This window comes from Aquarana catesbeiana, linkage group LG09 (genome assembly GCF_042186555.1).
Source record: "Aquarana catesbeiana isolate 2022-GZ linkage group LG09, ASM4218655v1, whole genome shotgun sequence".
In the NCBI taxonomy this organism is placed as follows: Eukaryota; Metazoa; Chordata; class Amphibia; order Anura; family Ranidae; genus Aquarana; species Aquarana catesbeiana.
In genome coordinates this window covers 308,072,228-308,090,286 of record NC_133332.1, presented here as the reverse complement: position 1 = coordinate 308,090,286, position 18,059 = coordinate 308,072,228, and the positions used below count along the sequence as shown (strand labels likewise).

Here is an 18,059-nt window from a genome sequence, read left to right as displayed (position 1 = left end):
CTACTAAGCATTATAAATAACTGGAGTGAGTTATAATATAGGCAAGTGGGCCATCTAAGGGGACCCAGATAATTCAAAACGTATCGTTTAGTTATGATCTTCTCAAGGAAACGAGAGTAAGGACAAACATTAGGTGTGAGAGAGAGAGAGAGGACACCCCTGTCTTGTGCCATTGCTAAAAATGAAAAAGGGGAGAGCTCTACGTTAACCTTGATGGATGACGTGGCCAAGAATATTATTTTTCGATCCATTTGTGCATATGTAGACCAATATATTAGAGGGTGCCATTCAAGAACTCCCAGTTGACCCAGTTGAAGGCCTTCCCCATTGTCTGCAGAGATGAGCAGGGTGGGTCCCTTGACCGGGCCAGGTGGATCAGGTCCAATACCCTCATGGTATTGTCCTTGGCTTCACAAGTGGGCAAAAAGCCCATTTGGTCGAATGGGGGAGATGAGACAAGAACCAATTTTCATAAAAATTTTAAGGTCCACATTTAGCAAGGAAATTGGGTAATAGTTGGCACATTTTAATGTGTCCTTCCCTTCTTTGTGGATTAGAGTAATATGGGCCCGCAGAGCATCCAGAGTCTACTCTCGCCCTTCAGGAGCGAGTTGTAAGCCCAAACAAAGTGTGGAGTAAGAAGCTCTGAAAATGAGCTGTAGTATAACAGAGAAAGCCATCAGGGCCATCCCGTTTTCATCCCTTCAAAATTGGTGATCATCTCCTCTACCGTAATAGGGGAGTCCAGGTCTTCCGTCGACCTCAGCAGATAGCTGAGGCATTGGTCAAGAAAGACCGCAATTTCTGCCCTATGAGCCACAAGTGAGGGGCTGTCTGCCCTGGAATTTAAATTGTACAGTTTACTTTAAAAGTTTTTCAAGGAAACAAAATGGGTTTGGTGGTAGGGATGTCAAGGAAAACGTTCCTGTAAATTATTTATTGTTTTGGTGTTATGCCCCGTACACGCGATCGGATTTTCCGACAACAAATGTTGGATGTGAGCTTGTTGGCGGAAAGTCCAACCGTGTGTACGCTCCATCGGACGTTTGTTGGAGGAATTTCCGCCAACAAATGTTGGCTAGCATGTTCTCAAATTTTCCGCCAACAAACGTGTGTTGTCGGACTTTCTGACCGTGTGTACACAAGTCCGTCAGACAAAAATCCAAAGTACAAAATACGCGTGCTCGGAATCAGTGCTCACCAAACACAACATTAGCAGAAGGAGCCCAAAGGGTGGCGCATGACTATTGAACTTCCTTTTTATCGCCTTGTCGTACGTCTTGGACGTCACTACGTTCGTAATTGTCGGCCAACGTTTGTGTGACCGTGTGTATGCAAGACAAGTTGGAGCCAACAACCTTCTAACAAAATTCCACGTTTTTTTTTTTTTTGTCGGAAAGTCCGATCGTGTGTACTGGGCATTAGAGAGGGAAAGTATGAATGAGCGACCACAGGGTTGGGTGGGCGACACATTGGTAGACACCTGGCCAACACACCTATAGCTGAGCTTGTTGGACATTCCATTCCAAAACCATGGTCATTAATATGGAATTGTTCTTCCATGGTGGTGTCCACTCCAGCAAGACAAACCAGAGTAGCGACCAAGCTAGCATCCCACAGCATGGAGAACGGCTCGTATAAAGACCTAAGCTGTCTCATTGGCAGTCCTTCTCTCGAATACATTAAATATAACCAGACTGTCTGGTCTGAGCAACATCCAAGAGATTGATTTCCTGTTTTTATTTTTCCTCATTCTCTACATAAATTTTGGCTTTATTGTTTTTAGCTCCAAACTAACCCAAAACAGGATAGCCAAGAGATTTACAGTTAGACCTGACATAACCTGTGAATTCCTTTATCTCTCCCCTTGTTCTGTTTAAAGAAAACAAAAAAAAAAAATAGTTATTATTAGAGAACTTCCTGAAACACGATCCAGACAAAATGGAAAGACTTTCCTGTCTCCGAAATAGCATCAGCAGAGCAATTGTTTACAAGAGTCCTCCAACTTTCACTCATCCAGGGAAATACATCTGTCCATTCCATGGATTATATTGTTAGATTTGTCCCTAATAATATCAATGTAGACGCCACATCTTAAAGAGGAACCGCGGTCTGCTCACATAATTTGAAATAAAAACATCTTTGCCATTCTGAAGCTTCCCTCCAACCACTTTGCATATTATTTTATACATACTGTGATTCTGTACTTGCCAAATAGGCTGCCGAAATCTCCCTCCACTAAGTCTGGCTGCAACCATTTTAACTGTGGGCAGCTGAAGCTGCTGCCTGTTCACTTCCTGGATTTACACAGACACACACCTCCAGCTCTTCAGCTCTCATTGGCCCTCTTATGACTCATCCCCCCTCTCCCTTCCTGGCAAACTCTCACAAGAGTTGTGCATGATGTCATAAGCCTAGGCTTTTTACCAGGCAAGAAACAGGAAGTGGGCTGTATAATGTATTTAGTGTCAGGAAAAAAAAAAATGTTTTGCTATCAACAAGGGCAGAAGATTTAATAGATGGAAAGTTGAAAAAATGACTGAAGGTCCACTTTAATATAAAAAATGCTGGACTGGAAGGAGAGAATAGGGATTTTTAGGTGCCACATCATTTATACTTAAATAATAAATAAAAAATAAATAAATAATAATAAAAAAATAATAATAAAATAAAAATAATAATACGTTTTTATTCACAATTCCATAAAAATAATTACATAAAGGATTTTTTTGGTGTCACACCATTTGTGACATCGGTTTCTGTTTCAATCATTTTAACAGATAGCTAACATGCTATTGTTCCGCCTACGCAGGGGCCTAGTGTTGACAGAGGTAACAAAAGTTAGCTAACAAAGATAGATAAACCGCAGCAGCATAAAAAAGAAGAACTGATGTGTGATATCAGTTTTAATAATAAGTAGAAAAGAAATGTAACATTTTTAACATTATTTGTATTGAAAAAGAAAAAGCATACAGATCGGTCATTGACATACAGTATATCCAGCAGAAGGACTACTATATAAAATAGAAACATATAGAAGATTGTATACAAATAATGTACAGTACATCACAAAGAATATCAGCAGAAGTTACGTCTCTCTCTCTTATAATAAGTAAAAAAATAATTAATTTTTATTTCAAATTCCATTAAGCATAAGTACCTAAAATTCACAGAAAATAGAATAGAAAAATAGAAATAGAATAGATAGAATAAGAAAAAATAGAAAAAGGAGGGAACATTGGTAACCCCTCTTTTTTAAATTAATTTTATGTAATTGTTTTTATGAAATTATAAATAAAAAATTATTACCGTATATACTTGAGTATAAGCCGAGTTTTTCAGCACATTTTTGTGTGCTGAAAATGCCCCCCTCGGCTTATACTCGAGTCAAGCACTTTTCTCCAGCAGAGAATGACATTTTCCAAACTGACTTTGGGGCCCTGTATCTCAGGGCCACTTGATGCTAGGAACCCCAAATTTGGTGTACAAACCTAGCACTACCACATATCCAAAGCTGGGGTTCCCAGCACCAAGTAGCCCCGAGATACGGGGCCCCAAATTCGGTTTGGAAAATGTCATTCTCTGCTGCAGAAAAGTGCTTGACATTTTCCAAACCGACTTTGGGCCCCGTATCTCGGGGCCACTTGGGGCTAGGAACCCCAGCTTTGGATATGGTATAGTGCTCCTTCTACTGGGTTTGCACACAAAATTTGGGGTTCCTAGTACTAAGTGGCCACAAGATACGGGGCCCCAAAGTCAGTCAACTGTGTCCATCTGCAGCAATATCATTTCAGGACCCTTTGGGTCCAGAGACCCCAAATTTTGGCTGCAGCTAGGGGGCATCTAGGAACCCTTAACTACCAAGTTTGAAGATCGGGGGGACCTATGGCTGCAAATGGGCACAGTGAGGCTGCAAATGGGCATTGTTGACCCTCTTTTCCACTTAGGGCCCTTTCACACTGGGGCGGGGGCGGCGTCGGCGGTAAAACGCCGCTATTATTAGCGGCGTTTTACCGTCGGTATTCGGCCGCTAGCGGGGCGGTTTTACCCCCCGTTAGCGGCCGAGAAAGGGTTAAATACCACCACTGCGCCGTCCCATTGATTTCAATGGGCAGGAGCGCTGAAGGAACGTTATACACTCCGCTCCTTCACTGCTCCGAAGATGCTGCTGGCAGGACTTTTTATCCCGTCCTGCTAGCGCACCGCTCCAGTGGGAAAGCCCTCGGGGCTTTCACACTGAAATGAAAGCAGCGGCACTTTCGGGTCGGTTTGCAGGCGCTATTATTAGCGCAATAGCGCCTGCAAACTGCCCCAGTGTGAAAGGGCTCTTACAGTAGCTGCGCATTTCTCACCCTCTGCTTATACTCGAGTCAAAAAGTTTTCCCAGTTTTTTGTGGTAAAATTAGGTGCCTCGGCTTATATTTGGGTTGGCTTATACTCGAGTATATACAATATTTTTCTACTTATTGATTACATTTTTTATAGCACATGGTGTGACATCTAAAAAAAAAATAAATCCCTAATTATTTAATATTTGTTGGTGCACTTCACTTTAACACTAAAGCCTCATACACACGATCGGATTTAGAATTGTGTGTTGACAGGCTGTTGGCGGAAAATCTGACAGTTTGTGCGCTCCATCGGACAATTGTTGTCGGATTTTCCTGCGGACAAATGTTGGATGGCAGGCTTTAAAAATTTTCCGCGGACAACGGTCTGTTGTTGGACATTCCGAGCGTGTGTACACAAGTCCGTCGGACAAAATGCCCAAAGTACAAACGCGCATGCTCGGAAGCAAGGACGAGCCGGAAGCGGTCGGTCTTGTAAACTAGCGTTCGTAATGGAGAATTAACATTTGTGATGCGGCAAGTTATGAAATCTGGAAATGCAGCGCACAATTCTCTTCTTCTTTAATGGGATAATAATGAAGCTGCTTTGCTGGTGATACTGATGGAGTTATTGCAAACTAATTTTCAAAGGCTTTTTTTTTTTTGTAGTGATGTCAAGAATAATATTATATGCTTGTTATTTTTTGTTTTTATTTATTTATTTTATTTTATTTTTAATTTTTTTATTATTATTATTTTATTAATTTTTTTGGTGCAAGTTACCACGACACCATTATCCCATAGTTTTTAAGATCAATTATATCATTTAATATCAGATATCATTTCAAACTTATCATTTAATATCATATATCATTTCAAACTTATCATTTAATATCATATATCATATCAATCGTATCATCTAAGATACAACTATGTTGGTGTCCCTTGTCAATTTTACATTGTATTTTTTTTTAATGTAACTGCCGACTCCCAAACTGTCATTTGAAGTAAAACACATAGCCAAGTATTATTCTACACAATTTTTTTTTATTGTGCATTAAAAAAAAAGAAAACAAATTAAATTAGACATGCTATCTGCCAATAGAACTTAACCAAAAAGTGCATTCTATGCATCCAAAAATATAGAAAATATACCAAATCTAATTATTATTCAACCAAAAAACAAAATAAAAGCCTCATTCATGTGTCCTGCTTCTTAATATAGGGGGTCACCAATGCCAAGAATTGGTGAAAGCAGGGGTTTGTCATCCGGATATAATTCTGAAAATCATCCGGATTATTCTTCTGGAGCTCCCGCAGCAAAGGCATATGACATACTTGGTTACCATTAATAAAGCAACCAATTTTTGGTCCAAGAACTCCTCCTCCTCCTGTTCCTGGACTGGACTTGGGTCAAAGCAATAACTCCAAGGCCAATAATAAATAACACGTTATCTCCTCCGATTCCGCAACATGGCTGATTGACGAATGGCTGTTCAGAAACAGAAAAGCGCGAAGTGAAAAGCACGAAGTGAAAAGCGCGAATCGACACTCACCAAACTTCTACTAACACGAAATTAGCAGAAGGAGCCCAAAGGGTGGCGCCTGACAATTGAACTTCCTCTTTATCGGCTCGTAGTACGTCACTACGTTCGTGTTTGTTGGTTGACAATTCCTTGTCGCTTGTATGTAAGACAAGTTCCTGGCCAACGCCCCTCCGACAAAAGTCTGAGGCTTTGTCTGTGGGAAAATCCGATCAAGTGTACGAGGCTTTTTTTTTACAGTCAGCTTCATTGTGATATCAACATGGAATCACCAGTCACTCTAATTTACAATGGCTCTATATTATACTTTATAACCCCTGCAACAGACAGACACTAGACCGGAAGAATATTTAGGTGTCGCACCCATTGTCCATATAAATGTAAACAATAAGTAGACAAATAATAATTTTTTTTAAATTACAATTCCATAAAAAATAATTGCATAGAATCCATAAAGAAGAAAGGTTATTGTTATCCCCTTTATGTCATTATTTTTATGGCATTTTAAATAAAAATGTATTATTCTTCTACTTTTCTATTGTTCACTTGATTGGATCTTTGATAAAATTACAACTGTTTAAAAAAAAAAGATATGGTTACTGTTTATCTTACAAATGGAGAATTTATTTATATTGGACTTCCTGAAAGGTCCACTTTAATGCCCCCCCCCCCGGGCTGGTCTTATGAGCCTCTTTTTTCCCCAAAGGGGCCCACCAAATATTGAAGCACAGCTTAATTATTAATATTGTACAGGATTTATAGAGTGCCAACAATTTGCACTGCACTTTACACCAAGCATGAGTTTTGCTGATTGCAGAGATTATAGGCCTGATTTCAGGGCATTTCAGACCTCTGCAGAGAGACCACTGCATCCAAACAGAAAGAAAAGCTCCTTCTCTGCAGCATGCTGGCAGGGGAAAGGCTTTTTCCCAATTGCAGAGTCATAGGTCTGATCGAGCAGGGAGCATGTCGGACCTCTGCAGTGGGGTCACTGCTTCCAAATAGAGAGCAAGGGTCCTTCTCTACGGCATGCTAACAGAGGACAGGCATTTGTAATTGCAGAAATGGGTCTACTTCAGTAGAGGGCATATTGGGCCTCTGCAGAGAGATCGCTGCTTCCATACAGAGAGATAGGGTCCCTCTCTGAGGCATGTTGGCAGTGAACGGGCTTTCCTAATTGCAGAGTCATAGGCCTGCTTCACAGAGGGCATATCAGGCCTCTGCAGAGAGATCACTGCTTCCATAAAGAGAGCAAATGTCCTTCTCTACCGCATGTTGGCAGGGGATGGGCTTTTCTAATTGCAGAGGCATAGGCCTGATTCAGCAGAGGACATATTGGACGTCTGCAGAGAGATCGCTGCTTTCATACAGAGAGCAAGTATCCTTCTCTGAGGCATGTTGGCAGGGGATGGGCTTCTCCAATTGCAGAGTCATAGGCCTGATTCAGCAGGGGGCATGTTGGGCCTCTGCAGAGAGACCACTGCTTCCATATAGAGAGAAACGGTCCCTCTCTGAGGCATGCTGGCAGCGGACAGGCTTTTCTACTCATTCGGTGGCTTCTTTGTAAAGAAAAACCATCTGTAAAACTTTGAACAATTTAGTTTTTGATGGTTTTGAAATATTTTTAGCTGATTTCAACTAAAAGTTTGGTTGGGTTTTAGGCGGAGACTTTGCACTATAATTGTTTGTTGCTGAGGGTTGATAATTTTATTATTTACTTTTATCTTGTTAACTTTTCCTTTTTTTTTATGATCTATTATCCTTTTCTGTATCTGCAGGAGAATTGTTCGACAAGCACGCCACTTCTCACCACTCCTTGTTCAACACAGAGACGGCCGTGAACCCGAAAACCACTCTGAGACGTAGGAGGACCATCATTGGGTTCTCTCACAACCAGACGCCGGATCAAGGGGAGATCAAGAGGTCTCCAGCTTCTGAGTCGACGCCTAAGAAGTCCACGCCAGGTTTCCGTCTCTGAATTATTTATTATATTGATAACATTACCAAAGATTTAAACCTTGGGTTTGGGTCCAGAATGAAAGCATGCGTTGACCTTAATATTTTATTGGTTGGTCAGTTGTTTTGGGGGGGGGTTTTATTCATTGTAGTGTGTACCCCATTCACACCTCGGCGTTTTGTAGCTTGAAGCTTGGAGCTCCCAAACGCTGGAGAACAAAAAAAAATCAATTATTCTCTATGGAGAGGGTTCAAACCTCCACTACAAGTCTCTTGAAGCCAAACGCCTGAAGCTCAAAAAGTTCAGGAGATTTTTTTTTTTTTTTTTTAAAAGCTCGAATTGGGCAGATTGGTGCGTTTTTTTAAGTGTTTTTTGTTCCATAGAAATGCGTAGAAACTGTTGATTTGGGGCGTTTTTGAGTTTTAGTGCATTTTGTTGCTTGAGCGTTTTTCTGCTCAAATGCAATGATTAAATATAAAAAAAAAAAATTATATTAAAAAAAAAAATACATAAATAAATAATACATAAATAAAATACATTAAATAATAATAAAAAATAAATAAATAAAAGCCCTAACCTTAATATTAACCCCAAACCCTAATATTAAACTAAGGGCAAAACTTTTTTTTAGTGCTGGATTGGGAAGGGACTAGAGCCCCTGCGTTTTTTTAAGCATTTTTTGTTCCATAGAAATGCGTAGAAACTATTGATTTGGTGCGTTTTTTGAGCATTTTAGTGCATTTTGTTGCTTGATCGTTTTTTCTGCTCAAATGCAATGATTAAATAAAAAAATATTTAAAAATAAATAAATAATACATAAATAAATAATACATAAATAAATTAAATACATAAAAAAATACAAATAATAATAATAAATAAATAAATAAATAAATAAAAACCCTAACCTTAATATTAACCCCAAACACTAATATTAAAGTATAACTAAGGGCAAAACTTTTTTTTTTTAGTGTTGGATTGGGAATGCATTAGAACTCCTGTGTTTTTTTAAGCGTTGTTTTGTTCCATAGAAATGCGTAGAAACTATTGATTTGGGGCGTTTTTTTGAGCGTTTTAATGCATTTTGTTGCTTGAGCATTTTTCTGCTCAAATGCAATTATTAAATAAAAAATATATATATTGAAAAATAAATAAATAATAGGTAAATAAATAAAATACATTTAATAAATAAAAAAATAAATAAACAAAACCCCTAACCTTAAGATTAACTTCAAACCCTAATATAAAAGTATAACTAAGGGCAAAACTTTTTTTTTTAGTGTTGGGTTGGGAAGGGATTAGAACCCCTGTCAGTTTTTATTGCGGTCTGTGCCCCCCGTTAGGAAGATTCACCCTCTCTATTTGTCATGTTTATCTTTATCATTGAAGGTAAACGTGAAAGAAAATCCCACATTTTCGGTTGTCCCCAGAAAAGAAATAGCGGGGGGAAATCTTCCAATGGGAACACTAGTTCTGGTGAACTGGGGGTCCCCAAGGAATTCCCTTAATTTGCAGGAATTTCCTCTCACTTCCTGTATGTGACAGGAAGTGAAGGAAAATCTCAGCAATCAGACACAGATGGGGGAAAAAAAAATCTTACAGCGGTTATAACCCTCCCTTGCTCTATCTAAAATGAAAAAAAAAAAAAAAAGTTTTGCCTATAGTTCTACTTTAACCCCCTAAACCTAATATTAACCCCTAACTCTAAATCTTACCCCTAACCTTAATATTGACCCCTAATCCTAACCCCTAAACCTTACCCAAACAAAATAAATACATAACATTAAGTAAATAAATAATAGATCAAAGAAATAAACTAAACCCTAACCATAACCTTTAACCACTTAAAAAAAAGTAAAAAAAAAAAATTGAAAAAAAAAAGTAAATAATAAATAAAAGCGGATTAAAAATCTGAAAAACTTAGCAACAAATGATGAAACAGATGATATTTTTCTCTATTGGCTAATAAAAAAAAAAAAAAGACAAAGCTCAATAACGTTTTAAAAAAGCTGTACAAAAACGCACGTACAAATGCCCAAAAAAGCACCGGAAAAAAAAAAAAAACACTCAAAAACGTGACGCTCAGGTTTGAATGCAGCCTTAAGCCTCGTACACACGATCAAATTTTTCGGACGACCGTTCGTCCGTTTTTTGTTGCACGCTGGTCTCATGTCGAAAAGTGAAGAGGTTACTCACCATACGAAAATTCTTGTACGACAGAATACAACTTCAGAAGTGACGTCATGTGTTGACTAGTTTTCTATGTGTTTTTTTAGTTTCTGAGCATGTGTAGTCTTGCTCTTACGATTTTTTTGTCATACGAAAACCGTTCTAATTAAACGAAAATCGGACGTTGAGTTCACACACGACACAAATTTTATAGTCTGCGCATCCAGCTTTTGTCAGACGAAAAAAACAGAATCGGCTGTGGAAAGCATCATACTAACGATCCGAAAATCGGGCAGATCGTTCGTCGGACAAAATTTTTTTCTTTTCCGATTTTCGTATCGTGTGTACGGGCCTTTAGACATGGCCCAATTTTTTGGAAGTTTGCTGGTCAGCGAGAAAAAGTATGTGAACTCCTTGGAATTAACTGGTTTTCTGCTGTAATTTGCCATAAAATGATGATCTGACCCTCGAGTAAGTAGATACCAAACATGTCATGCTTTAAAATTACGCATAGCGACAAACAACGTAAATTTTACTATTCATGGGCGACACTTTAAAAGCCTTTATAGGTTACCACTTTAGATATACGCAGGAGGTCTGGTCCTAGAATTACTGCCCATCCACGTCCGCGGTGATATCTCACATGTGTGAGATGATTGTTGTTTGCGTGCGTGTGGGACCGACGCATGCGTTCGCCATTGTGCGCAAACAAAGGGGGGTGGGCAAGGGTTTTGTGTTTTAATTATTAACTTTTTTTATTTTTACACTGTTGCTTTATATTTTTTTTATCACTTTTGCTGTTGCAAGGAAAATAAACATCCTGGTGACAGCAATAGGCAGTGACAGGTACTCTTTATGGAGGGATCTGGGGTCAATAAGACCCCAGATCCCACCTCTGCACTTAAAAGCTTTCAAAACACCAAGATCTGTGTTTTTGAATGCTTTTGATGTTTTGCAAATGGAACTGATGACATCCAGGTAAACCAGATCAAAGGCAATTGACCCAATCAAAGCCAATTCCGGATTTCTTAGGGTGTCCATCTAGCCGGCTGGTAGCTCGGGTCTTCTGGTGGGATGGGAGAGCCCTGGGCAAGCTGCGGAAGGCAGAGGGAGGGGGGACATCCCCTCCCACTGCTTGTAATAGCAATCAAGCGGCTAGTTGGTCATGTGATCCTGGTGGCTTAGCAGACATTGGCAAGAGGCTGGTGCCAGCCATTTCCTAAGCTTTGCTGAGGTCAAACAGAGGCTCATGGGAACAATGGTTATAAGAAACTCACATCTATCCCGATGGATACCCACCCCAAGTTCCTGAAGATCTGGAATCCGTAGATAGCCTTCAATGACCATCTAGGCCTGGACCGCTCCTTGATCTCCATAAGATGGCCTGCACAGTCTGAATCAGGGTGGGATGGCAGATTGGATCATACGGGAAGCTCTCCCCCTCCCCTTCCCTCCTTCCCAGGCAAACTCCCCCTCTCTGTCTTCTTCTTCTTCTTACTTTTCTGGTGCCAGCCGTTTTCTAAGCTTTGCTGAGGTCAAACAGAGGCTCATGGGAACAATGTTTATGAGAAACTCACATCTATCCCTATGGATACCCACCCCAAGTTCCTGAAGATCTGGAATCCGTGGATAGCCTTCAATGACCATCTAGGCCTGGACAACTCCTTGATGTCCATAAGATGGCCTGCACAGTCTGAATCAGGGTGGGATGGCAGATTGGACCATATAGGAAGCTCTCCCCCTCCCCTTCCCTTCTCCCCAGGCAAACTCCCCCTCTCTAACTGTCCTCTTCTTCTTCTTACTCTTCTGGTGCCAGCCGTTTCCTAAGCTTTGCTGAGGTCAAACAGAGGCTCATGGGAACAACGGTTATGCGAAACTTACATCTATCCCTATGGATACCCACCCCAAGTTCCTGAAGATATGGAATCCGTGGATAGCCTTCAATGACCATCTAGACCTGGACAGCTCCTTGATGTCCATAAGATGGCCTGCACAATCTGAATCAGGGTGGGATGGCAGATTGGATCATACGGGAATCTCTCCCCCTCCCCTTCCCTCCTGCCCAGGCAAACTCCCCCTCTCTAACTGTCCCTTTCTTCTTCTTACTTTTCTCCACAAGCTGTCGAAGCTCATAGGAGTCTATTCCTCACCTTTTCTTTTTTTTCCTTCAGCGCCTTTCTCTTCCCCCCCTACCTTACTTGTTTTTGAGGCAAGAGCTTCTATATGCCATATACAGTACACTCACCAGTCACTTTATTAGATGCACCCGTTTAATAGCTTGGTAACATAAATTGCTAATCAGCCAATCACATGGCAGCAACCCAACGCATTTAAGCATCTAGGCCTGGTGAAGACGACTTGCTGAAGTTCAAACCGAGCATCAGAATGGGGAAGAAAGGGGATTTAAGTCACTTTGAACGTGGCATGGTTGTTGGTGCCAGACGAGGCTGATCTGGGTATTTAAAAAAAAACTGTTGATCTACTGGGATTTTCACGCGCAACCATCTCTCGGGTTTACAGAAAATGTTCAGAAAAAGAGAAAATATCCAGTGAGCGGCAGTTGTGTGGAGGAAAATGCCTTGTTGAGGTCAGAGTTTAGAGGAGAATGGGCAGCCTGGTTCCAGATAATAGAAAGGCAACAGTGACTCAAATAACCACTCGTTACAGCCAAGGAATGCAGAATACCATCTCTTAACGCAAAACACATCGAACCTTGAAGCAGATGGACCACACCGGGTGCCACTCCTGTCAGCTAACAACAGGAAACTGAGGGCTACAGTTCGCACAGGATCACCAAAATTGGACAATAGAAGATTGGAAAAACGTAGCCTGGTCTGATGAGTCTCAATTTCAGCTGCGACATTCAGACGGTCGGGTCAGAATTTGGTGCAAACAATATGAAAGCATAGATCCATCCTGCCTTGTACCAGTTCAGGCTGCTGGTGGTGGTGTAATGGTGTGGGGGACATTTTCTTGACACACTTTGAGCCCGCAATTGAGCATCGTTTAAAGGCCACAGCCTACCTGAGTATTGTTGCTGACCATGTCCATCCCTTTATGACTACAGTGTCCCCATCTTCTGATGGCGCCTTCCAGCAGGATAATGCACCATGTCACAAAGCTCCAATCATCTCACCACTGGTTTCTTGAACATGACAATGAGGTCACTGTACTCCAATGGCCTCTACAGTCACCAGATCTCAATCCAATAGAGCACCTTTGCTGGAATGGGAGATTCGCATCATGGATGTGCCGCCGACAAATCTGCAGCAGCTGTGTGATGCTATCATGTCACTATGGACCAAAATCTCTGCGGAATTTTTCCTACACCTTGTTGAATCTATGCCACGAAGAATTAAGGCAGTTCTGAAGGCAAAAGGGGGGTCCAACCCGGTACTAGCAAAGTGTACCTAATAAAGTGGCTGCTGAGCTTACATTCTTATTGGATAGCCTCATGAGTTAAGTTGATGTTGGACTTGTATATGCACCAATTGCTTTTATCCCAGTGAAGACTTATTATGTATTGCCTTCATGTCCGAAAGGACTTATTACCATGAACTTGCCTCTACTATAGTTCACATTGTTCTTCTTATCGCACTGTTTTGCGCACAATATTATGAGCACTTTGTAAAAATATTCAAAAATCCAATAAAATCTTTGTCATGTGACCATGGTGATCAATGGCATTGTTGTTAAACAAGGCAAGCTCAACCCTAACACTTATGCCCCGTACACACGGTCGGACATTGATCGGACATTCCGACAACAAAATCCATGGATTTTTTCCGACGGATGTTGGCTCGAACTTGTCTTGCATACACACGGTCACACAAAGTTGTCGGAAAATCCGATCGTTCTGAACGCGGTGACGTAAAACACATACATCGGGACTATAAACGGGGCAGTAGCCAATAGCTTTCGTTTCTTAATTTATTCGGAGCACTTGGCACTTTGTGTGTCGGATTTGTGTACACACGATCGGAATTTCCGACAACGGAAACTTTGTGTGTCGGAAATTCCTATGGAAAATGTGTGATGGAGCCTACACACGGTCGGAATTTCCGACAACAAGGTCCTATCACACATTTTCCATCGGAAAATCCTATCGTGTGTACAGGGCATAACTCTAATCTTTTGTTAATAAACAAAAAGTCGGTTATCATATGGCTTTGTTTATTAACAAAGCCATATGAGCACTGAGTAAGTAAGTCTTCAGTCACATGCTACTATAATTCATTCTTTATGCACTTGATGGTTTGGGCAGCTTACTGCCGAAACCATAAGAAGTCAAAAATGCATATCCTAACCTTATAGTACTGCTTAAGCATTTGTAACTATTATCTCAGTATAAAACTGTTCAAATTATTTTTTACTGCAGGTAACGTCAATGGTGTAACAAGCAGCGAACCACCTCCAGCACCCCCAGATTCTCCTCCTGCTAAATCAGAATCCCATGGGAGACACCCCGGAGGGAGAGCAGCTACACCTCACCCTCAACAGCTGCCATTAAGAAAGACTTTCAGTGATCTTGGTCACATATTACAGCCATCGAATAATATGGACAGCACGAGTATGATATATTCAAATCCCCCATGTAATGGGGCTAAGGACTGTGCTACATCCAACTGGCAGGGAAACTCGTTCAACTATATGACTTCACCAAGCCCTGTGAAAAGTGTGCAGGTGTCTGTTGCAGAGCCCACAAAAAGTTCAACTATGGCCATGGCATCTCCTGGGGTTTGTAAAGGCTCAGGTTCCTTTAAAATAAAAAAGGAAAACATAACAAGGGGTAATGGTGGAAGCGTGTGCTCGAGTGCAACTCTTCCAGGACACGGTGTGGAACCACCAAAAGCAGAGAAGTACAAGGTTGTCTCCTGCCCTAGTCAACCAGGGGCAAGCAATTTGAACAATACGTCCACCTTGCCAACAACGCGCAGCGAGTGCACGTTCCGAGAAAGGTCACTGTCGATGCCTACAGACACCGGTTCCCTCTCGTCAGTGGACATAACCTATGCAGAGAACAGGAGAGGAAGTGGGGACTATGCTCTAAACTATCCCAGTGGGAGCTCAGAGGAGAGCACGAGTACAGAGAATGTATCTGTGATGGTTGATCAAGACAATCAAGAACGTAGAAGATCTCGAAGCATCTCCTTGAGAAAGCCGAAGAAAAAGCCTTCACCTCCGGCACGTAGTGTCTCCCTTATAAAAGATGCATCCGCACAGAAACTGCACCCAGTGTCCACTATGCCAAAGGATCAAAGACCTAAAAGCCTTTGCATTGCATTTGATAGTCAGGGACACAGTTATATTCCAACATCAATGCAGGGCAATGCTACGATGCCATCATCGAAAAGTATGCTCTTTACTCAAAACTGGAATTCCAGTGATTGCAAGTCTAATGACCTGCACAGAACATTGACAGGCTCTAGTTCTGCAACAAGTGCGACTGTTATAGAATGCAGGAAGATACAGGGAAGTTCTGAGTCGCTGACATCACTTTACAATTCAAGAGCCACAACACCATCCCAAGCTTGCACAGAAGCAAGCTCAAAGATGTCATCACCTGGTAAACCTCCCGGTTTGATGTCTCCATCTAGTGGCTACTCAAGCCAATCAGAGACCCCAACTATGATTCCAACATCATTAATTCTAGGCCACTCTCCTTATCAAAGTCATAAGGTAAGGCCTATGGTCCCCGAAAGAAAATCATCACTTCCAGCTGTTTCACCGATTGATAGAAGCCCCAGTGTCCGTCAGTCGTTTGACTTACCACTCACTCCACCAACGCATCTGGATCTAACCAGTGCAAGAAAGTCTTCAAAGTCTTCAACTTTTAGTACAAAAAACCAGACTCAGAAGACAAGTCCAGTTCAGCCAATAATGCCAATGGTCACTCAGTCAGACCTCCGTAACATCCGTCTCAGGTCAATAAGCAAATCTGAAACTGAAGACAACTTGGATATTTTAGACCACCTAGATGAACTGACTGATGAAGCTTTTCCCTTGCCAGAGAAAAAGACAAAGCCTCCAGTGGCAGAAAAACCCCCTATGTCTAGAAGGCCCAACAGCCTTTCTTATAGAACTTCTGCAGTCACACCAGAATCTCCTGTGATGTCACCCTCTTCTCCGGGAAAATACATTCGAGACCAATCATCCCCTCAAGATGCATACATGGTGATTGGAACTCTACGGCACAAGAAGAATTATGACTATGAAATTCGTATGGAGACACCTCCATCCTTAGACCCCTCTCCACCACCCGAGAGTTACTTCCAAACGAACCAGACAAGCTTCTCACAGAGCAGTGCTGATGAAGATGACTATTACAGGGGAAGACAATTCCCAGACAGAATAACTCTACAGAACTTGAATTATATAGATAAAAGGAAAGTAAAGGTTCCACCACCGATTCCGAAAAAGCCCAGCATGCTACACTTGCCAGTTGCCAGTCCACCACCAAGCCAAACGACATCATCTTCATCGGAACAGAGGCTATCCCCTGTTGTATCTTCAGATTCTGGAGCCTGCGCATATCCTGATATCATTGAGTTCCAGAAATATGCTGCAGAAGGAACTATTCACGCTGTACAACCTGACCTTGTATCTATGGATGCTTTTTCAGGTAACTATCACTAAGAACAAAAGGGACACACTATAAAACTTGAGAGTCAAGTTTTACCAATACAGTTAGCTTTTGGTTGGTGTGGTATGGTGATGATATCGACACAAGTACATTTCATGCCTTGAAGTGTTAATGCCTAGTGCTAGATTTAATTTTCCACACTGAGAAACCATCAAAATAGTATGGAAAAGGGGCAGCTACCTATCAGCGGTACAGGGGCTATTCCTTTAAATTGTGTACCAGCAAAAAGTTGCCACTGAAAAACCACACACAGAGGTTGACTTACTAAGCGCGTAAAAGCTGTTCACTTAGCAAAGTCAATGCTAATTTGAAAGGTATATGCCCAGTTAACAAAGTTAATGTTGGTAAATAAGGTGAACCTTTGCTCACTTGAATTACCCAATTGTGTGCAAAGGCACTAGATTTTTTAGCTAGCAGATGATTGGGTATCCAAAGTGAACATAAATTTGCCTTATCTTGCAACGCTCCTTTAATAAATCAACCTCATTGAAAATTAAACAACTTCTGGAACAGGGGTAACACCTTCCTCTCCTTCCCCAGTGAATGCTAAATTCTGTTCCGTTCAAGAGAACAGTCCCCTTTGCAGCTAGGCCTTTTGGATTTGTGAATTATACTCAATACTGTCTACTGGTATGAATAATCATTACTATTCTCATGTATAATATACGCTTTATGGCCAAAAGTTGTGACCATCACACCTATATGAGCTTGCTGAACATCCTGTTCCAAAACCCTGGACAATAAAATGAAATTGCCCCCTCTCCTGTGTGGGTATAACAACCTCCATTCTTCTGGAAAGGCTTTCCATAAGATTTTAAAGAATATCTGTGGTAAGGTACTGATATTGGATGAGAAGATCTGGCACAAAATCAGTGTTCCAATTCATCCCAAAGGTGTTCAGTGGGGTTGAGGTCAGATACTGTTGTTAGATGAGAAGACCTGGCTCATAATCAATGATCCAATTCATCCCAAAGCTGTTTAGTAGGGGTGAGGTCAGTTACTGATGTTGGATGAGAAGATCTGATACCAAAGGTGTTCAGTAGGGTTGAGGTCAGGTACTGTAGTTCGATGAGAAGACCTAGTCCCAAAGGTGTTCAGTCGGGTTGAGGTTGGGTACTGATGTTGGATGGGAAGACCCTATCCCAAAATTGATCAGTAGGGTTGAGGTCAGGTACTGTTGTTGGATGAGAAGACCTGGTCCCAAAGCTGTTCTGTAGGGTTGAGATTGGGTACTGATGTTGGATGGGAAGATCTGACTCCCAATTGGTTATCCAATTCATCCCAGATATGTTTAGCAGGGTTGAGGCCATGGACTGATGTTGAATAAGAAGACCTGATCCCAAAAATATTCAGTAGGGTTGGGGTCAGGTACTGTTGTTGAATGAGAAGAGCCCATACTAAAGTTGTTCTGTAGGGTTGAA

At 41.3% G+C, this 18,059-nt stretch overlaps 1 protein-coding gene across 3 annotated transcripts in view; it reads left to right on the top strand.

Moving 5' to 3' along the window:
• Positions 1 to 18,059, top strand: part of NHSL2 (NHS like 2) — a 139,184-nt gene that overhangs the window by 105,005 nt on the left and 16,120 nt on the right. For all 3 annotated transcript variants that reach the window (XM_073600592.1, XM_073600590.1, XM_073600591.1), the window contains 2 exons: positions 7,651 to 7,836; positions 14,374 to 16,617. In XM_073600592.1, coding sequence (XP_073456693.1) covers positions 7,651 to 7,836; positions 14,374 to 16,617 — 2,430 coding nt within the window. The remainder of the gene's footprint in view (positions 1 to 7,650; positions 7,837 to 14,373; positions 16,618 to 18,059) is intronic.